Source organism: Thermobia domestica, chromosome 16 (genome assembly GCF_964235325.1).
Source record: "Thermobia domestica chromosome 16, izTheDome1.hap1.1, whole genome shotgun sequence".
Classification (NCBI taxonomy): Eukaryota; Metazoa; Arthropoda; class Insecta; order Zygentoma; family Lepismatidae; genus Thermobia; species Thermobia domestica.
Genome location: NC_137469.1, coordinates 42,031,521 through 42,052,064, shown reverse-complemented (window position 1 = coordinate 42,052,064; position 20,544 = coordinate 42,031,521). Strand labels below are relative to the sequence as shown.

Here is a 20,544-nt window from a genome sequence, read left to right as displayed (position 1 = left end):
ATCAACATATGCGTTGCAAGCAGGACAAAAGTGAGGCTCACAAATATTAGCACCTAAGCGCAGAGCTGTAGCAATACGAAAGCTCTCATTAGAAAGGTGTAGGCCTAGTGTGTGAGAAGGTAGGGCTTGAAGCCATGCTCCGTTTTTGGAGGAAGAGACAGCTAACAGCCTGGCTTTGTCATCTGGGTTATTAGTTGATGATAGGAGTGAAGATAAACGAAGCTTGACTATAGGTTCATCCCAAACAGACTGAACATGTCTTTTGTCGATAGGTGGGGGATCCATTCCAACCAGACTAGTCCATTTATCGGTGCATTCTTGTACATCTCGAATCGAGTCTAAGTCAACTTTCTGTTGAAGAAGAGATCCAATTAGTTCTCGTGAGCCATAGAATGATGCGAGGAAAGAAGGTATGGCGATATCCATGGCTCGACGAATCCCAAGGCCTCCATTCTCAACTGGTAAGGAAGCTTGTAACCATGAACTGTCTTTCAAAGAACAGTTTAGAATGGATTCCAGTCCTGTTCTAAGAGTGTGGTCGAATTTGTCAAGTAATTTATCATCCTGCCAAGAAGGGGAGCAACGGAGGAAATACAGTAATCTTGGAAGTGAGAGTGAAGCTCGTAGTAAATAATAAGCGGAGTGTGCAGAAAGTTTTGATAATTGAGAAAAGAAGAATTCTAATTTTGATATCTTGTCCAATAAAATTTTGCTCCTTGATTCGGTAGAGATGGCAGCCCCTAAAAGTTCCGCATTGGTAGGTGATAAGAGTTTGATACCAGGTGCTACTTCGTTAAACTTTTCATAAAGGTCATGGACTTCATCAGCTCTGGCGCTCAGAAAACTCACTTCACATTTGGCAGAGTTAAGAAACAATCCAATAGATGAAGCTTCTAGACGAATTTTATTAAAAGCGCGTAGTACTACGTCGATATTTCCAGCTATGGTACCGTCATCCAAGTACCAGATATTTAAATCTGTGTTAATATCCTTAATAATGTGATGGATTGTTAGGGCGAACAGTGCTGGTCCAAGTGGGTCGCCTTGCTGTACTCCACGTTGTGAGTGAATTATGTTATCCCTTATAAAAAGATTGCTTGGTTCGGAGTAGCATTGGTAGATGTATGGATAGTACGTTGGAAAGTTAGTTTTAACAGATTGTAACATTGAGTCGCGGTTGAGTTCATTGAAGGCGTTGCGGAAGTCAATTTTCAAAAATGCTTTCACTTCAGTATGGGAAGATGAGTAGTACATTCTGGCAGCATGTACGGCTGATTCTGCTCCGAATGGTATACAGACCCCAAGTTGGTGTGGTGATAGTATATTAATTAATGAATCTCGTATCCGGAAGCAGATAATTTTTGCTGATAAGCGTCTCCAAACATTGCCAACAGCTATTGGGCGAATTCCACCGCTTTTCTTCTTCAGTGCTATAAGTGAAGCACCAAAAAAAATTGGTCGTAAAATGGTCGGCACTTTCCCAGATATAATTAAGTGCATAAATTCACAAATGGATGTGGTTAACCGTTCCCTTGAATCAAAGTCTTGATTTATAAGTAGATCTTTTAAGATTGAGGGACGGAGATTATCCATTCCGCCTGCCGAACCAGAGGGGAAGGATTTTATAGCCTTTAATAATTCGATGGAAGAGACTTTAGTTACTGTAGTCGAGTCCTCAGGTGGTTCGGGATTGATGAATGAGTGAACGTGGGCTGGATGTTTTTCTCGTAGAGCATGTAGTACTGACGTATCTGGCGTAGCCACAGTGTCATCGGATATCAGTAGTCTGATAGCGCCACGTATATCACCATCTGCTAATTTTTGTTCGATGCTTTTCGTATTGATTGAACCGGATTTTTGTGGTTTGCGAAGTTCGTTGGTCCCTCGATGCTGCTTTGTTAATACTTCACGCTGATGTTCCCTCCAGTTTCTAACTCTTAGCTTCATCCAAGTGGTGAGATTACTTACTTTCTCAGAACGCGGTGGAATGCAAAGCACTGCGTAGGGGAAAACTAAAAGGTCGATCCAAGAATCAACATTATTGGTGTTGTTGATATTACGAATAATATCACATAGAGAATCAGCTACCGATGAACGAGCACCGCGCGGGACACGACGATGAACCGGAACATTAGCCTTCAAATAAGACATAAGATCATTCATTTTGGTTAAAAGTTCAGAAGAATTGTCACTGAAATCTAAGGTTAATAAATCCGAAATATAGTTGGTAGGCTGTTGAAGTTTCACGTTACTGTCCTTACTCTTGCGTGTCGCGTGATGACATTTCCCTGTGTGAATGGATAAGCCTCTTTGGCTAAGAAAATGTTTATTACAATGAGCACATTGCACATCGTTTGAAATGTTTGATGTATCCATATTATGGTTATATGTTATTAAAATTGTTTTGTTTCACTCATTGTTATTGTTGAAAATTTCAAACATACACTTTTAACGAATAGTAACTGATAAAAATGCACTTTTCGTTTTTCCGTTGCACTAGATTTCATTGTTAAAGATTACGGAATTTTAACGTTCATTAGGCCTATTTTTTATTTCTTTATAATAAAATAACCACAACACCAATTTTAATACGGATTTCGCCACTTTCACCTCGGAGACATCATGCACACCCATATACGACTCAAACTCGTCAATCGAAGATATTTCCTCATTTTAGGACAGAAACCACACAGAGAACACTTTTGGATTCCACACTGGTGTCAACAATAAACAACAAAATAAACAACAATAAACAACAAAATACTAATAATTGTAGAAATAGTGGGAACATAATCAAAAAAATAGTAGGAAACATTCAAGACAAGAAACGGCAAATCAGTAAAGAAGTTCAGACGGCGAAAACAGTGCTAAGTACTCAGACGGTCTGGGCAAAAAAAAAAAAAAAAGTATATGAATAGTGAAAAAATAAAATTTATAGAGAAAAAGAAGGGGTGTATGCACGAATAAATGTAGAAAGAAGTATAGAAAGATGATTGACGCTAACTAAATCGCAAAATTTTGCGTTCTAATAATGAAAACCATTACAGAATGTGCCCCCGAATACGATTTTTTCACTTGTGACCATCATCCAACGCTGAGTTTCAATCCGAAACTTTTCTGTGAGTACATTTGTATGTTTCGCCTGCTGAATCACCTGAGGATAGAGCGATGGAATGGAAAGGAAAATTTAGGGATTAGAGTTTGCATGATGGCTTTTCAAGCCCCTAATGCGAGGCAAGGTGAGCTAATGTTGTTCTTGATATATGTAATCCAGAAAATTTAAGAATTAAATATGCAATTTAGAAAGCAAGAATGCAATTTTGCTCTCACTTCAGATGTATAAACAAGACAATAAGCAAAGATGTAGTGAAAGCTGTAACGTAAGTTCTTCGGTGCAAGATTGGCTTGTATTTTGGTGATTACAAGCTATAGCTTATATAATTCTTGGGGAATAGGAAGAGAGAAAAATCATGTAGATTGAGAATATGGGGACAAATTTATATAACTGAAACGTTTCTTCGCGGAAATATCTCTTTATTCCTTCTACACTTTCCTTGCCACATACCGATACTCTCACGTAAAGTTGAGGGTCGCCAGCAGAAATAATTATTCAGGAATTACAGTTATTTCGGAAATTATCTTCTAATGCCTTCTCGCCTATTATTTTCTTCGGGTTAACTGCTGTATCGTCGGACCAATGTTAACGAAATTTACCGGGTGAATTGGAGAATTTATTTTCGTTTGTGAGGAAGAATGAGTGAAAGGTAAGGGTAATAATTGGAAGTTAAGAAGGTGGGTGTTGGTTATATTTTATGTAAGCGGCACTGTATGTGGAGGCGTCCGATTTAATGGCGGGAAAAGCAGTGTGGAAATGGCACGTATATGTCAAGGTTATGATATTTCGTATTTGAGCTTTATCGAATTATGTAAAAAGAACGAGCGTCAGTTGCTGAAATTATGTGAAAGACACGGTCTATTGAGGTGGTGATTACTAATCTAATCTAGTAAATTTTGGCATTTTATTTTGATATGTGGTCCTACAAGACAGTAGAAATACATTTTCTTAACGCATAGCCTCCAACTCCATACAGCTATATGCCGTAGACAAAATGCCTACGTATTTAAATACCATAAATAATATACACGCAAATTTAAATGCCATAGTGCTAGTCAACATGCAGTTTTACTATACGGATCCATCAGGGGCGGATCCAGGACCGACTTCTGGGGGGGGTTGTCATACTATTACTTTTAAGGGCTCCAAACTTTGAAAGGGGCTTTATTTATATATATAAAATAAGAAAGTTTTACTCTTCTGGGGGGGGGCGATCGCCCCCCTCTGGATCCGCCCCTGGGATCCATAGTATAAGCAGTAAGGTAACGGCATCAATAGTTGACCTGTTAAGTTTTTTTTTTTCATACTTTTCTATATCCGTTAATAATGTCCAAATACGGAAATGCAATTACTTAAAGTGCTTACCATGTTTATTAAAATGATACAGTCGTGCTCGGTTTCACCAGAGAATTTTTTAAATTCTTTGTGCTACATTGAAGAAATATATATATTTTACTCTAGTAGTTTATCGCCGCAGAAACTTAATTTTTGGCAGTTGACCACTAATTGTTTCAGTAGTTGACCATACAACAAAAGTGGTGCTACCTAAATGTTTGTACAAATAATTCTCATATTAGTGAAATATATTGTAATTATGTTATGACATATAAGACAAGTATAATTTGTGAAAACTTTACTCTCCATCGAAGCTGAAGTATGAAAACCTGAATAGCGATTCATTTCAGGTATCATGTATGAACCCCGCCGATTACACATTTTTTTTTTTTTTTTCTCCCTTCTAAACTTGTGTAGAGGTGTAGATGAGCTTATCTTCTCTCTCTGGTCATCGAAATGTAGAAATTCCGCTTTGAATCGTGAATACTTCCACGATTTTCCCAGAAAATGTCTACCGTTATACTCAACTATCACAGTCACCTTCTTCCAAATGTAGTTTCCTGTTCTGAATCAGTATGAACAAAATACCCGTTGTCCTCTCAATCAATGGTCAGGTTCACAAATCATCATCTTCAAACTCCGCAAGTTCAGGAACGGAAATGGAAGACACGGAATCAGTGTTTTCATACTGTTTTCGGTTTATTGGCTTAAGCGTACCTTCTCTTCCTTTTCTTCTCATCCATTGCTTTTGTCTTTTCTTTCCCCTTTCAACAGCTTTGCTTTTTCAATCTTTCCATCTCTAATTTCTTGCTTATCTTGTTTTCAAAATATATTTGTCCTAGCTTCCCTGAGACTACTGAGGGCATTTCTTTTCACTTTTCTTCCTGCTATTGGCACTAGGGTATATTAGATATTTTTTTGAATGGACTAGAAAGATTTGATGGTCTCGCTGATGAAGTGACACTACTCTTAGCGTGGGTTCTCCCGTTTCCTCCCACTTTTCCATTCCGCCATTTCCTTCATTGCTTATCGTCACTGTCTCCTTTATCCTCCCCGCATAATCGTGGAACGGAAAACTTAAAGATTACATGCGGTGGCTCAGTGGTAGAGCGTTCACCTCTGGTGCTTGGGGTTCTGAGTTCAAACCCTGCTCCCGCCAAATGAACTTTGTGGTGGACAAACATCGTGTGCGTGGGTTTTCTCGGGGTTCTCCCGTTTCCTCCCACTTCCTTCATTTCACCATTTCATTCATTTCTCATAATCACCGTCTCCTTTAGCCTAACCGGCATAACCGTGGGACGTAAAACTCAAAGTTTCATTTTTCATTTTCAAACGAATTCAGTATATGTGTAAATTACCATCTGAATAATTTATTATGGGCTGTAAGACATTGAAACCATCCCTAGGAGGGGAAGAGATGACATGTAAATAAGTAATGGAATACGAAAGGCATTGGCGTCGAATTCATAGTTTTTTTTGTTCGAAGAGATGAATAGTGGCACTTCACATGAGTGCTCCTCACTTGTTTTTAGCCCTGCATAAGTGAAAAATGGCTTTATAAATATATTTTTCCTTTCAAGTGTGATTGTTTAAAAAACATGTCCTTCAACTTTAGTTTGTAATTATTGTCTACCTCAGTTATAATTACATATATTTTCTATTTATATTTTATTCTGTTCTACATTTCTTATATACATGGTATGTCTTATATGTTTGAAGAGAAGCTTATGACGACTCAGAGCAGCGGGGATATACACATAATTTATGCCCTGGCAGTCCAGAACCCCCTGCCCACCGATATCACAACTTATCTGTAAATTTTACCTGTTTTTAGAGATGATGTTAGGCATTTTAGTACAGTATGTCCTCGTGCAACTCTATCCATCACGACTCTGGAACTCACTAAAGAAATAATAAACACTTCTGACCAGAGTATATACACTTGTTTATTAAAAACTAACGGTTTCGACAACTTAACGTTTCTTCATCAGACACTAACTTCATCAGATTTCTTTAGTATGTCCTCATGTTGAATTTGGACCCCTCAAAAAGCTTTCTAGAGCTTGAAGCAAATACATTAACAGCTAGTGAATTAAATGTAGCTACAAAGTTGAATGTAGTATAATTTTCAAAGTTGTATATTGTAAGCTAATAAAAAGCATGTATTAACGTTCATATTTGAAAATAATGTCAGCTACAAGTGTAACTAAAAGAAAAAACTAACAAGAATTGACAAAATTCGAACTTATGACCACCAGAGAAAGAATGCCGTTCACTAAACCCTCATCTGACAAGCCACGACGTGAACATTATCATTTGTAAGTTACATATATTACAGTAAAAATGAGATTTTTTTATTAGCGTCTGACTATCATCGTTGTGCAAATATACAGCATGATATGATATAGGGAAATGAATTACATAAAGGTTGTAGGATTTAATACCAGCATTGAAACATCGTAAGTTAAAGAAAAGCATGTAATAACAAATATCATATTTGAATATAATTTCGTCTAAAACTAGTTGTGATTCCATTTACTTCAAACTTGAGTTTCTCGATTGCACAGTATGAGCGTGGCTAGAAGAAAGTGTCATTAAGAATGGTCGGGATCCGAACCTAAGAATATCCAAGTAGGAATCCCTTACATTAAACATTCATGTAACAGACAACGACGCAAAGTATTTGGCACTATTTTATCATATAGTTCTATCAAATATAACTTAATGAACACAATAAGAATAAATTTTACTGACTTAAAAAAGTGTTCCTGAACAAGGGGAAGTTCATTATACACCCTAATGGGGCGTTTACACTTAGTCGATTTGCGTTCGATTTAGTTGAATTGACGTCACTTTCAACTTAATCGACCGTGTAAACGGGACTTCAACTTAATCGCTTGTTGATCGAAGGCGACTAATCGACTGGTAACTGAATTGAAAGACGTTCTATTTTCTGTGGTTGAAATAATTGAACACATCCATCGATCTGATTCGGCCTAGTTGCTTCGATTTAGTGGCAAATGCAGCGAGTCGATTTAGTCGTGCGACTAAATCGACCAAGTGTAAACGCCCCATAAGCTACAACAGGTCTGCGTCCCATCTGAACGGCGCATCCACCGAGTCAACGTTTGGAATATCCCATTCTAAACTCTGTTCGGCGTAAGCTCTAAACTGCGATAAACAAAGTCACGTGAAACTAAATCTCACTGATTTGCTGTTGGCCTACCGACGCTTGTACTCCTCCGCAAAATAGTTCATATCATTTGATTATTACTTTCACTATGAACCTCCATATAAAACTACTACATTATTATAAATGACAAAAATATACTTCGGATTATCTAATAATACTGCAATAAAGTGATGGATCGATAACTAAAAAGTTCGTGGTTCGAACCCCGGCTCGGAAGCTAAAGATTTTATAAATTCTTAATTCTCCAGATCTTAATATCTTTCTCTCCCTTCGTAATCATCTGATGCTCTAAAAAGAATTCTCTATCTTAATTCAACAACTGCCTAATGTGATCCTCGGAGTTCGGATCCTTTCCTTCTGTTTCATGAAGTCACAATTTTCATCATAATACGGATGCTGTGTGATCATTTTTTCTCCAATTCTAAACTTGTATATGTAAATCATTCCTTTCTGTCTCCATATTTAAATTTCTCTCTCTCTCTCAATGTCTTCCATGAACTGTTAAGGCTTGAGATCAAACCACCGACTCTTGAAACTAGATGTAAGCGTTCTAGCAATGTGCTATCGTAACTATATAGATTTGTAGTTAAAAGCAGCGTCATTTTAGATTTTGCCCGGGTCTGTGTGGGAGGGGGGTCTCCGCTGACATAATAGTTTCATTTTTTATTAGTAAAAAAAATGAAATGTAATCTTTAAATTTTCCGTCCCACGATTATGCGGGGAGGATAAAGAAGACGGTGACGATAAGCAATGAAGGAAATGGCGGAATGGAAAAGTGAAAGGAAACGAGAGAACCCACGCTCATAATGTTTGTCCACCACAAAGTTCACTTGGCGCCAGCTCGGATCGAACTTTTTTTTTTATTATATTACTACACATTTAATCAAACAATATGTATTTCTCATGCTCAAGGTAGGGGCAATTACACCCTTCTGTCCTGCTCAAATGATATCAACTGGAACATTTGCTTGCAATTACCGACAAGAAATGAATAACACTCATTTCTGTCAGTAGTTTTTAGAGCTCTGCGCCCGCATTACAGAAATCGGGAAGCACAAAATCTACTGCCAAGATTAACAGTTTCCATAGAATCCACATTAGCATTTTCCTAGGTTGATGTTATATGCAGCCTTTGAGGAAGGGAAACAATGGAAATAAGAGCGTTTATGAAGCTATGGAAACATTTTGTGACGTTTTGTTTTATGTAGGCTCTACCTAGGTAGAAAGGCATTTCAGAACAAACGAATGAAAGAGACGGTTTTAGAGCGATAAACCTTGTAAACTGGTTCGTGTTTTTTCCGTCTGAATGGAAAGAGTATATTACGTCACACACCGCTTTAGGCAAGGAGGGGTGAATTGGGTTGAATACCGGATGAGAAGTGTATTTCGTAAATCATAAGCACAGGGCGCAAGAGTTTGTTCCTAAGTTGGACTTAAACTTTTTGTAACATTTTCTATGCTTCGAACTGTACCAGCTCAGAGACCATATCTTCTTGAATCCCAATAGTCTTTTTTTCAGCATTACTTCCTGATGGATTAGGGTGTACTGCTGTAACGGTACTGGTCACTGAGGACTCTGTCATACAGATTTCATATCCTTTATTGGAAATAATGCTGTTCTTCTTATGCCGCCCAGTCGAGACAAAAATTTGTTCGTTCCTTTACGTTAAATATACTATTATAAAGGACAAAAATTTGTTTTGGGGTGTCACAGGCTGCCTACAGTAAATTTTATTTGGCCTGTTCTTCCTATTTCAATGTACAGCTAGTGCCTATTTTTTATGAAATCTGAAATAACTTTCTATTAATACAAGAGGGTATCAACTATCCGGCCTAATAGGCAGATCAAATAAAAATGCATTCAACAAATACTTACTTCCTGAACCACCCATAGCATTAAGAACACCATTTTTATTCCAAAACCAGCTCTTACTCGTTTCTTCTGACTTCTTGGTACAGGCCAGTACTTAATAATCACTTCGTATGTTTTGTACCTAGTGTTGTAAAAAAAAACTGGTTTTTTGTGTGAAGTTTTTTTTCAATAGAAAACATCGTTCTTTTTCATGTTTTTTTTTTTTCAAATGTGTGTTTTTTTTTTTTCTGGCAACTATTATTTATTGACTTATGTTGCAGATTATTAAAATAATCAACAGAACTTGAGTCGGAGCCCTCGTAACTTACAAATCGTTTGTTTCTTTGTACCTATACGAGCAAAATTATATGATTATTCCTTTCGGACTCAGGTCATTTTTGGCGTTTTCCTACATTTTGACTTATTATTATTGCTCAAAAACCATTCATTCGGTTGATATGGTTAAGGCCTTGTTTTTTTTAGAAAATAGATGTGACTATTTTGGGGGGTAAGTTGCATTGCAGTGTTGCCAATGGGTGGGAAATTATTGAGGGAAATGTACGGGTAAAAATTTACAAAAAAAAATCGCTAACCGAATTTCAAATTTTTTTGTATCTAGCACCACTGCTGCTATATGGGTTCAAGTCACCTAAAAAATTCTTTGGTGTGTTGACAAGGTCCAGTGAAATCCTGAAGTCGCTGGCTTCAATTCAAAGAGGGAAAGAAAAAATTCTCTGTCACCATACACATGAAATTTTGACACTTTCTACGCCTCAGAAGCAAAAATCAACAGATATGCCTGGGCTACAGCTTCTCTAATTACCCTATTGAAACTTTTTATGGTGCGTTCTGTAGGCCAAAGAGGAAGCTTTCAGGTAGTGGTACATTTGTTTCAATGTAGCCAGCAAGAGGGTAATAATAAAGGGGAAAGGGGAAATTTTTCCGAATTTCTCACCTAAAATCGGGAATTCATTGCTTTGGCTGGAAACACTGCTATCAGACAGACGAAAACTATCTGAAAATAAACCTTAGTACTCCAAGAATATATCCTACAAGTATCATGGCGATATCTAGCAAAGTAAGCATGAAATTTAAAAAAAAATATCTCATTCTACCTCAGAAATTCACCATTTCCTTACCATTTCCAGAAAATGGTTTATTATAAACCTCAACTGTACTTCTCCTAATTATTCTAGTGAAACTTTTTATGGTGCACTGTGTAGGCTAAGGACGAAGCTTTTAGACACTGGTACGTTTGTTCGAGTGTAGCCAACAAGAGTGAAATAATAGAAACAAAAAAGGGATTTTTTTAAAAAATTGCCCCCAAAGTCTGGAATTAAAATGTTCTGTAGCTGGCAACACTGCTATCAGACACACACACAAACTACCTTAAAATAAGCTTTGGTATCCCTATAATATATCCTATAAGTATTGTGACGATATATAATAAAGTAAGCATGTCAACAAAAAATATCTCATTCTACCTTAAAAAATTCAGTTATCTTTCCAATTAGAGAACGAGGTCTAGTGTAAACCTCAACTGTACTTCCCCTAATTATCCTACTAAAATTTCTATAGTGCGTTGTGTAGGGCAAAGACGAGACTTCCAGATACTGGTACGTTTGTTTCGATGTAGCCAACAAGAGGATAATAATAAAGAAAAAATAGATAATTTACCCAAAATTTTCCTCTAAAATCTGGAATTAAAATTTTATGTATCTGGCAATACTGCTACCAGACAGACGCAAACTATAGTAAATTAAACATTGGTACACCACTAATATATCCTGCAAGTAGCATGGTGATATTTAAGGAACAAAGCTTCTAATTACCAAAAATATATTACGGTAAACATAAAAGGGAAAAACTAGAAAAATCAAGGGTTAGAACCTAAATACGAATTTTTCGTGCGCCCCCTAATTACCCCATTGTAACAATCTGTACTTGCGTTTGTTAAGTAAGGACAAATGTTCGATTGGCGTAAGTTGACTTGCACTCGGACACGGATTTATAAACAAAAATCTCGATTTTTTTGCCCAAATTTAGGGAAGTTTTAATTTCCCTAATTGGCAACACTACGCGCAGGCCCGTCCAATTGATGTCAACAGTTAGGTATCCATCCGAGGTATCTATCTGGCAAGTCTTAAGGAGGTCTTTCTACAACGAAGGAAGCTACAGGGGAAAAAAGAAGTAAAGGAAATTCAAAATTAGAAAATTCTCGAATTTTTGACTGGGGTGAAATTTGAAAAGGAAATTCGACACCAAAAGAAAAAGAAATTAATCTGATAAACTATCCCGATATCTTAATTAGTGTCCACATAGGAGCGGATGCAAAAAGTGACACAGCCGTGTGTGCCACTTTGGCCACCTGGTGTACATTTGATTACATTTGAAAGAAAACTTCCACGTACGTTTTCATAGAAACCGTCGTTTCTAGGGCAACGGATCCTGTCACGGTTAGCCAAAATTGAAAGAAAATCGTAAAAAAAAAATTAACGAAGATAAAAAAAGCTAATGTAATAGTTGGAGAGGAGTCGCTAAAATTAATTCTCTTTAACGAGGACGATTACGAAAGATCACTTACTGATTGAAATCCAGATTATTTTCCAATAGAGTAACTTCCAATAAACCTTTTGTTATTGTTAATTATTCCATATCGGACTCCCGAAGAAAACTCATCGAAACAACTTATTGACCGTGCCAATAGCGACTACTCTCAATCATGACTCCGTTTTCTTTCATTTAGAAATAGGAAAGAAAGGGAAGAAAGTAGAAGGGTAAAAGAAGGAGGTAGGTAAAGAAGAAAGAAAAGAAATAGGGTATTTTAATGAGAAACAGATTACTGGATAATTCCGGAAATATAGTAAAAGGTCGGGAAAGTCGTTGAAAGATGAATCATTCTAAATGTTATTAACAACTAATCAATTTTGGAATGCTTCGGAATAGACACATGTTCCCTCATACCACCCAGACCTAGCTCCAGGCACCACGATCATGGGGTTGCCCAGACCTAGACCTGGAAATGAGAAAAGTGAAATTTAATTCTTTGTAAAGTTATTCCAACCGGTGATTGATAACTATCCAGCATCTGAACTCTGTCCTCTAGGATCGACCACACATATGAATTAGCCGAGGGAAAAAAAAAATCACACTTATCAACTCAATATAAATTTATGTATCGCATCAATAAAAGTCTCAACTTCCTGGAAGAAAGATGTCGTATTTAGGCTTATCCTGCTATTTTTGCTTCACTCCTCGAGCCGATTTAAACCATTAGTGACGGTCCTTCATGACCTAGGTTATTTACCTTAACACATATATTAAAACATGACACATATATTACAGATGTTAATATGACAAATGATATCACTAAAATTACTTATATTAAATCTATCATGCATTCACACGCTCACTCGCTCAGGACAGTGTATATATGTTTAAAGGAAACCAACTAACTACAAAGGTATAAATACTTTATTACATTCATAGTGAAAAAAAAGGACAGAACAAATAATTATGAAGAAAATATTAAAAGCACAAGTTCTTGGTTATATATTAATAGAGTACATAGTGTTATATTTTAGTAAATTTTTATATATTCAATCATATTGACAAACGAAAAAGAAAGGAAAACAAAAAGAAAATAATTACACGTATCATATCTTAGGCATGCTAAAGCAAAATGATGATTTGCGACATACGCAAAAGAAAAAAACTTATTTCACTTAAAAAAAAATTGGACAAAGAGGAAAGAAAAAAAAACTTTTTGGTGTATTAGAACTTATATGAGTCTCTACCTCACGTCGAGATATTAAAATATTAATAATTTCGAGCGTCCAAATCACAACTCACGCACTAGTCGTAGTGTCCAAAACGTTTCGCTCCATTTAACTTAGTTTGTGGTCATTTATATATATCTCTATATGTATATATATATATCTATTGGTTTACAAAACCATTCGTCGTCTATATTTGGTTTGTAACTGGTAACAGTTTATATCTGCAATCGCACACTGCTACGTCTATACCCATCTAGGGATTTCGAGAAAATAACTTTCACTAGAGGAGGTTTCTCCTCTTAGACGGTCTATTTCCAAATTTATTAATCGAATAATTTCAAGTTATTTATCCAACACTGGGACACTTCACGAGACCTTTCATTAGGATCACTTTCGTATATGTTTATACATGGTTCGGATTAAAAAAAAAAAAAATGATCTTCCACAGGTGTACGGAGTATGATGGTTCAAATTGAGGATAAAAAAAAACTGGTCAAGTCACAGGATACACATGTAGGTGAGAAGGATTCAAGGTGCACTTTCCACAATGGTTTTAGGTTAATTGTCCAGGGATAATATTTGTTATGATGGGGGTTACGTTTAGACCTGCCGATATTTTTCCAATGCATGCCATTATATAATTACAGAGGTTATCACTTACATTTATTCAAAAGAAAAGGAAAATTACTTAAGTGCACGGCGGTATTCTTAACAAAATCTACATTCTTAAATTCGTCGGAAGACTTCTGGTAAACTATAGCAACCAATACACGTCTAGGGGGACAGACACGAGCGCTCTTACATATATTCATAATACATTTAATATCATACTTTTACTTTAACATCATATCCACATACTAATTACACATACATTTCGAAGTATTTATTTCTCTCTCTATATATATATATATTTATAATAAATGCGCACACATTTAAATTAATCATCCCCAACAATAAAATTTTACAAGGTTGCAACATTGTCCAAGAAAACAAATGACTTCCAACATTACATTTGGAAACAAATTAAATTTTATCTGATACCGCGCGTCTATAAATTTTTAACTTTTATATAATCAATTCGTGTTTAAATCATGAAGGAAAAAAAACTTTGTGAGGCAGGCACGTAACACAGAGCATTTCTAAAGATATAACTAGGTAAATCAAAATACAATTTCTGGGCCCAGATTAACTACAAAGTAATCGAAAACCAAAACAGAAAGGAAAGTGACCAACGGATTAAAAAAAAAAAACTTAAGAGGAACGACGGTGAAAGAACGTAATCGAAGTGTCGTCAAATACTAAGTCTTTGTTCATTTCAGCGATAGGTCAAAATGTGATGGAGGACCCAATCATTATCTACTCCATTCATGAATCGTGTCTTGCAACGTCTCAGCTGGTAATTTCAGATCAGAGTTGTACATTAAATAAATCGTAAGTAACAAGTTCAAAATCTCGGGGGGGGGGGGAAGGTTGAAAAAATTAAAAAAAACTTGAAGAAATGAAGACAGAGAGAGAGATAGAGAAGAAGGAAGACTAAGAATAGGGGCGCCAAAGACTTAAGTGAGAAATAACTAACGCTACAAAGTTAGAAGTCGAATTTCGCTCTCAACAAAATCCATAGCCAAAATATTCTTAATATGCCAAAAAGGGTGGTCTACTCAAATACGTAGACTCAAGGGGCGTCCTGCTGCCAAGGATGCAAGTTCTGTGTCCATCAGATCCCAATCCCACAAGAGTTGGCTTGTAAGATTGAAATCCGATCCCCGTATCCGGCCCAGACCAGCAGGATAAAAGGAGAGGGGGAAAGGGACCAGGTAACTGCGTCCCCAATTTTGAAATCTCTAAGAAAAAAAATATTCGACCCCTTAGAAAACTAAGAAGGTTCGAGGACAGTAATGAAACTAGAATAGAAGTATTAGCTAAGATATCCCTAACTAATGATTTGCCGAAATAAAAAAAAATTAAATAAACTGAATTTTGGATCGGTGATTTCTATGCCAAACCTCACCGATAGCTACCCCGCGCAGACACGCCACGGTCTGGGATGTCGTTAATTTCCCTCGTCTAATTAAACTAAGAAAAGAAATGAAAATACTTAAAGGGACTAGGGGTCGACATCCGGGTACGCGAAAATAAATTTCAATAACTAATTGTTTTGATTCTGTACCCAGTCAGAGCTGTCGCCTCCATGAACATTGTAAGCTAGCCCGAGTAGGTAACGTGAAGAAAAAAAAAAATCTCACGGAGTGGTACATTCTATTTTTAAAACCGACCAGAAGATATGATTCACTACAGCCCTGTTGTCTAACTACTATTGTCTTTTCATACTTTATTATTCAATATGTCTAGTCAGCGATTATATGATGCTACCCATTCTATCAGATGGTATTACTATGGTTGATTACTATTATGACACATAAACTACAAAGTATTACCGTAGTCCGACTATATATCGCCCTCCGGTCCGCGTGATATTATGGTGCAGGGGTCAGAACCTGAGATGTTTGTAGTTACACGTATCTATTCAATATCTATATATCAACACGCGGCGAAGTATTCACTGGGCTACTATATATTTAACTATATGGGTGTCCTATATTCTATATTCATTTACTACAATATTCATATACTTATTAATATTCATATTCACATTAATATTCATTTGCCACGACGCTATATTCTACAAACACCCTGTTTCCTCTATCTACGCCCAGCCTATTTACACATTTCATCATAATACTTTAAAATCTATAATCACTACAAACATTTTCCCATTCCGATCACCGCACGACAACCTCACTCGAACCCAAGACTCTTTTACCACACACACAATACTATGTAATACTTGGTAGCTTTATTAAGAACGAAAGAAAAAAAAATCCTATGTATGTTCACTGAAAATAGAATTATCTGCGATAATGTCTAATGTTTATAAAATTCTGCATCAACAATGAAATTCTACAGCCACGAAGAAAAATGGACATTTAATATATTTTCAAAGCGAAGAACTAGCATCATATCGCCCGACTTCTGTTAAAAATTTACGTATTGTTTATTTATTTAAATATTTAGATTTCTAGACTATGCAGAATGTTGAAACTTTCAGAATATATTAATTTTGGGTCACTTGACCTAACTGTACATTCATATGGGCTGTGAATTATACCTTCTAGGTTTTATTTCGGAAAGAAAGGTCAATTTCATGAAAACTAAATCACTAAGCACCTCGACGGAAGAATGGCGGTTAGTACTGACTTCTGACACTAGGGCTAGCGACGATATAATGAACCCTTGAACAACTGAATGTGACCTTGTACACGGAATTATTATACTATATTACGTTCACTTAATGACGGAGTAATAAAAATTTATCGCATAGTAAATACTACACTGTCCAACACACTCTTTCATCACTTAATTATCACTATCACTGATACTACATTACAAATATACACATACTACTCGAACTACAAGACACATCATGCCACATTCATACTACACACTACATTAATACATGTTATACTGATAAATATACACAGAAATCATTCAGATGTTACCATGTTAAATCGGCTCTATGAAAGGTAACGAAAGGAAAGAAATGAACAGGGCCAACTGGCCCTTATATTTACTAAATCATATTCTTTACTCGACCTATTTAATCGATGCCCTGAGGGGACATATCGGAGTATTAGCTAGCAATAGGACCCCTGCCCTGAAGGGGCAGGAACCCGGAACAAACTGAATGTTCAACTCATCCCGCTGGAAGCCGTACTCCCAATTTGGGAGTCAGATAGGAGCCCTTACTGAAATTTACACGTGCATTGTGATTACTGGACTGACTACCACAAAATTAAATACCGCCATGTTACTAATAAATAAATACAAAAAGAAATCACATCCACTACATACACGAACACAAACGGTAGTGAGGCAGGCCTTACGTAACTAGAAAAGGAATAATTTTAAGGATAAGAATATTTTAAGGGAGAAAACACCACTCCTCCGAAACTGTTTATAGATTCCTAAGAAAACTCGCAAACTGATGCACTTTACAAAGCCTGTCCATAACTAACAATATCTGCACAACATGGCGTCGTCTATTTTTTATTTCTTCAGTCCGGTTTTTACTAGGAAAAACTAACAAATTATGGCTCCGTAGCTTCCTGCTTGGTAGTTATTCGACTATTATATTAGTTTTACCTTTTACTGCAGTTTTTCTCACTCCGTTGCGACCTTTTAAGCTCGACGATCGAAATCTGGCTGTTGTCAGCAAGATTTTCCGGCTTGGAATGGAATAATTGCGCGCTAATATCATAGCGTGGGTTTATCATCCAATCAAAACTAAGCATTTTGGCGGTGGGGCTTTGAAACGAATAAAATTTGGTAAAATCTGGATTAAACTAGTTTTTTAGAAGGACCTAGGTATCTAAAAGAGAGGTGAAGGGTGGTCCTGAAAATTCTGTCGAATTTTAGATTGGTTATTTGATCTGGAAAGTTCCGTCCAATAGTGGATCTATATTTTCGGATAGCACTGACACCGTAAGAATTGTAATAATCCATTTACATATACATATGCAAGACTTATAACTAATTTAAAATATAAATAAAGATATTGATTCCCAAAACTATCATTCCCAATGAATTTTTTACAGTTTTTCCATGTTAATTTGAAATAGAATAACAAATAAAATTACGAATTATATGAACAGCCAGAAATTTTTTGTTAAACGTCAAGTACAGTCGGTGCAAAAAATTTCGGGCACCCTCCTATTAAAAACATAATTTCATTAGACTGTAATGGCATATTACACATTTTTTTGAGTACTAACCCGTGTTGTTGTTGTAGTTATAGTCTCGAGTAATAATAATATCGTTATCGTAAACAATAACTTTATAAGGAAAATTTTCTCTCCTTTTTACATCTTAGTTCTCACACTGTTGGTGAGAAATGCAGGATGTTTCAAAAGAAATATCGGGGTTTTAAGTCTTCGTAGTACTTATTACATTTTACGTACAATTATAAGCAATGCATCAAGTAAAAGAGCACCTCAAACAGTGTTTGCTATAAGTGTTCGATGTGAGATTCATTCGTTACACGGTACACATCTAGTCGATAGGTGAGAAAGGCCCATAAACTTTCCGCCATATGGCAAAAAAATACATTCAATTTAGGGGAGTCTCGTTTCAACTGTACCATCTCCTGAGGATTTGCTGACGGCCAGATGCAAACATTATGAGTGTTCACATTAGCTCTTGTCAAATATCGATTTATCACTGAAGACGACACGATCCAGAAAATCTTCATTGTTATGCAGCAATATTTCACCTGCGAAATTCGCACGTAAACCGTAGTCTGTAGGCTTTAGACCTGTAGCAACTGCAAACGATAAGAACGTAGTTGCAAGCGTCTCCTTAATATTCTTCACACAGACGGTTGCACTGTACAGATTCAGTCTTTATTAAAACACAAAAAGCTTTCTGCTCTCTAGTCTCCATCTTTGCTACTGTCTCTTTCTAACGGCAGACAGAAGAAACAATGCATGCACATGCGTGCGTACAAAACTGTTTGAGTTGCTGTTTCATTTGATATAATATTTATAATTGTAATAGATACTACAAAGTTTCAAAACTCTAATATTAATTTTGAAACACCCTGCATTACTTCAAATTGAGTCATCCTATATTCATGTCTTGTATATACATATACAAGAAGTGCCATTATTATCAACTACCAACTTTCATCATCATACACAAGGCCGGCCCTAGGCAATTTGTCGCCCTGTGCAATGGCATAATTTGCCGCCTCCCCCTTTCTCCAGAAAGAAGAAATCTTAAAAGTCATCATTTTGAGTATGCCACTCCAGCATGAACAATGAAGAGGAGGGTAAGTGCAGTTGCACTCAGAAAGGCTGAAATACTGACTAAAAATACAATCCCGTTTTGTCTGTTTTTTCTTTTTTTCTTTCTTTTAAATATTAACTATTATGTTAATGAAAGATAAAGCAAACACACCTGCAGAGGAAAGATGGTAATCCTTTTTATAGAATTCAATATCGAGCTTCAATCTCAATGTATCAGTTTGCAATTCCAGTGCAACTAGCTCTTTATCTTTATTTCTTGATTGGGGATTGGGGATATATATATATATATATATATATATATATATATGTGTGTGTGTGTGTGTGTGTTTGTTTTGTTTTGTTTTTTTGGATTGAAACTACTTTTGAGTTGGTCGGTAATTAATTTTTCGAAGTTGCATCATCTAGTACGGTACGCAAATCACACACCCTTAAGATTCGCTGTGAATTGCGTCCGAGATCAGTAACGTTCTTTATATTTTAGAGACATATATTTCAAAATATTTAAAAATGCAGAAATTAGGTACCCCGTTGTACCCCCGAACCATGTTAGAGTACTCACCTAATTTTGTGTATTAATACATTTTGGGTTGTTAATCCTCAATAAATACTTCGAAATTCGTCGCTCTTCTATCCGACCCTACCACATTTTGTAAAATTTATAACTAAAATTCAATATTCTGCTTGGAAAGACATTTCTATAAGGAACAAATATCCGCAGCGTAGATCCTGTAATTTCAGGCTTCAAAGCGTTAAAATTTTGTAATTTATCAGGAAATTCACTGTTACTACCTTACAAAGTGTTTCTAAAGAATTCGTCGGTGTACATTCAGTTTTGAGTGTAAATACTGCTACGGGAATAGCAATGCTATGAAAACCACAATGTAAAACCGAAAACCAACCTGTGCTAGGTGTCCACTAAAAAGAGCGAATAGTATCTAAGCGAGTCTGGGCAAAAACGCTGCAGGGGAAATCGAGCGGTAGCGATTACTTAACATTACAATGGTATGAATATTCTCGTGGAGAAACTCATCCTTGTCTCCAAAGTTCCGATGAGGGAATGCTAAACACTTGACACATAATATAGCAGCAAATTTTCGTAAGGTGCAAAGACGAAGGAAGGAGTGTTACTCTGAAACAGTACGCAGGAATACATTTCACTAGGTAATTGGGAGTAGGAAAAAGATTTTGGGTAAACTTTACGATACGCGCTGAAGCTGCGCATCCTGTGTGGGACCGCTTTAAAAGCGTATAGTAGAATAGGGTAGAGTAAAGTAAGGTAATGATAAATAGGGTAAAGTCGGGTTAGCATACAGTTGGGAATTTTGGATCCATTTCGTTAAAATTAATCGAGTGTAATTTGTTGCGTCTGTGTAACGATACCAGCTGAAGCAAGCGTTGTAAAGTTCATA

At 36.3% G+C, this 20,544-nt stretch overlaps 1 protein-coding gene across 1 annotated transcript in view; it reads left to right on the top strand.

Moving 5' to 3' along the window:
• Positions 1-3,083: 3,083 nt before the first annotated feature.
• LOC145673045 (SOSS complex subunit C) overlaps positions 3,084-20,544 on the top strand; it is a 33,766-nt gene continuing 16,305 nt past the window's right edge. The window contains exon 1 of the mRNA XM_081742382.1: positions 3,084-3,239. Coding sequence (XP_081598508.1) covers positions 3,134-3,239 — 106 coding nt within the window. The 5' untranslated portion in view covers positions 3,084-3,133. The remainder of the gene's footprint in view (positions 3,240-20,544) is intronic.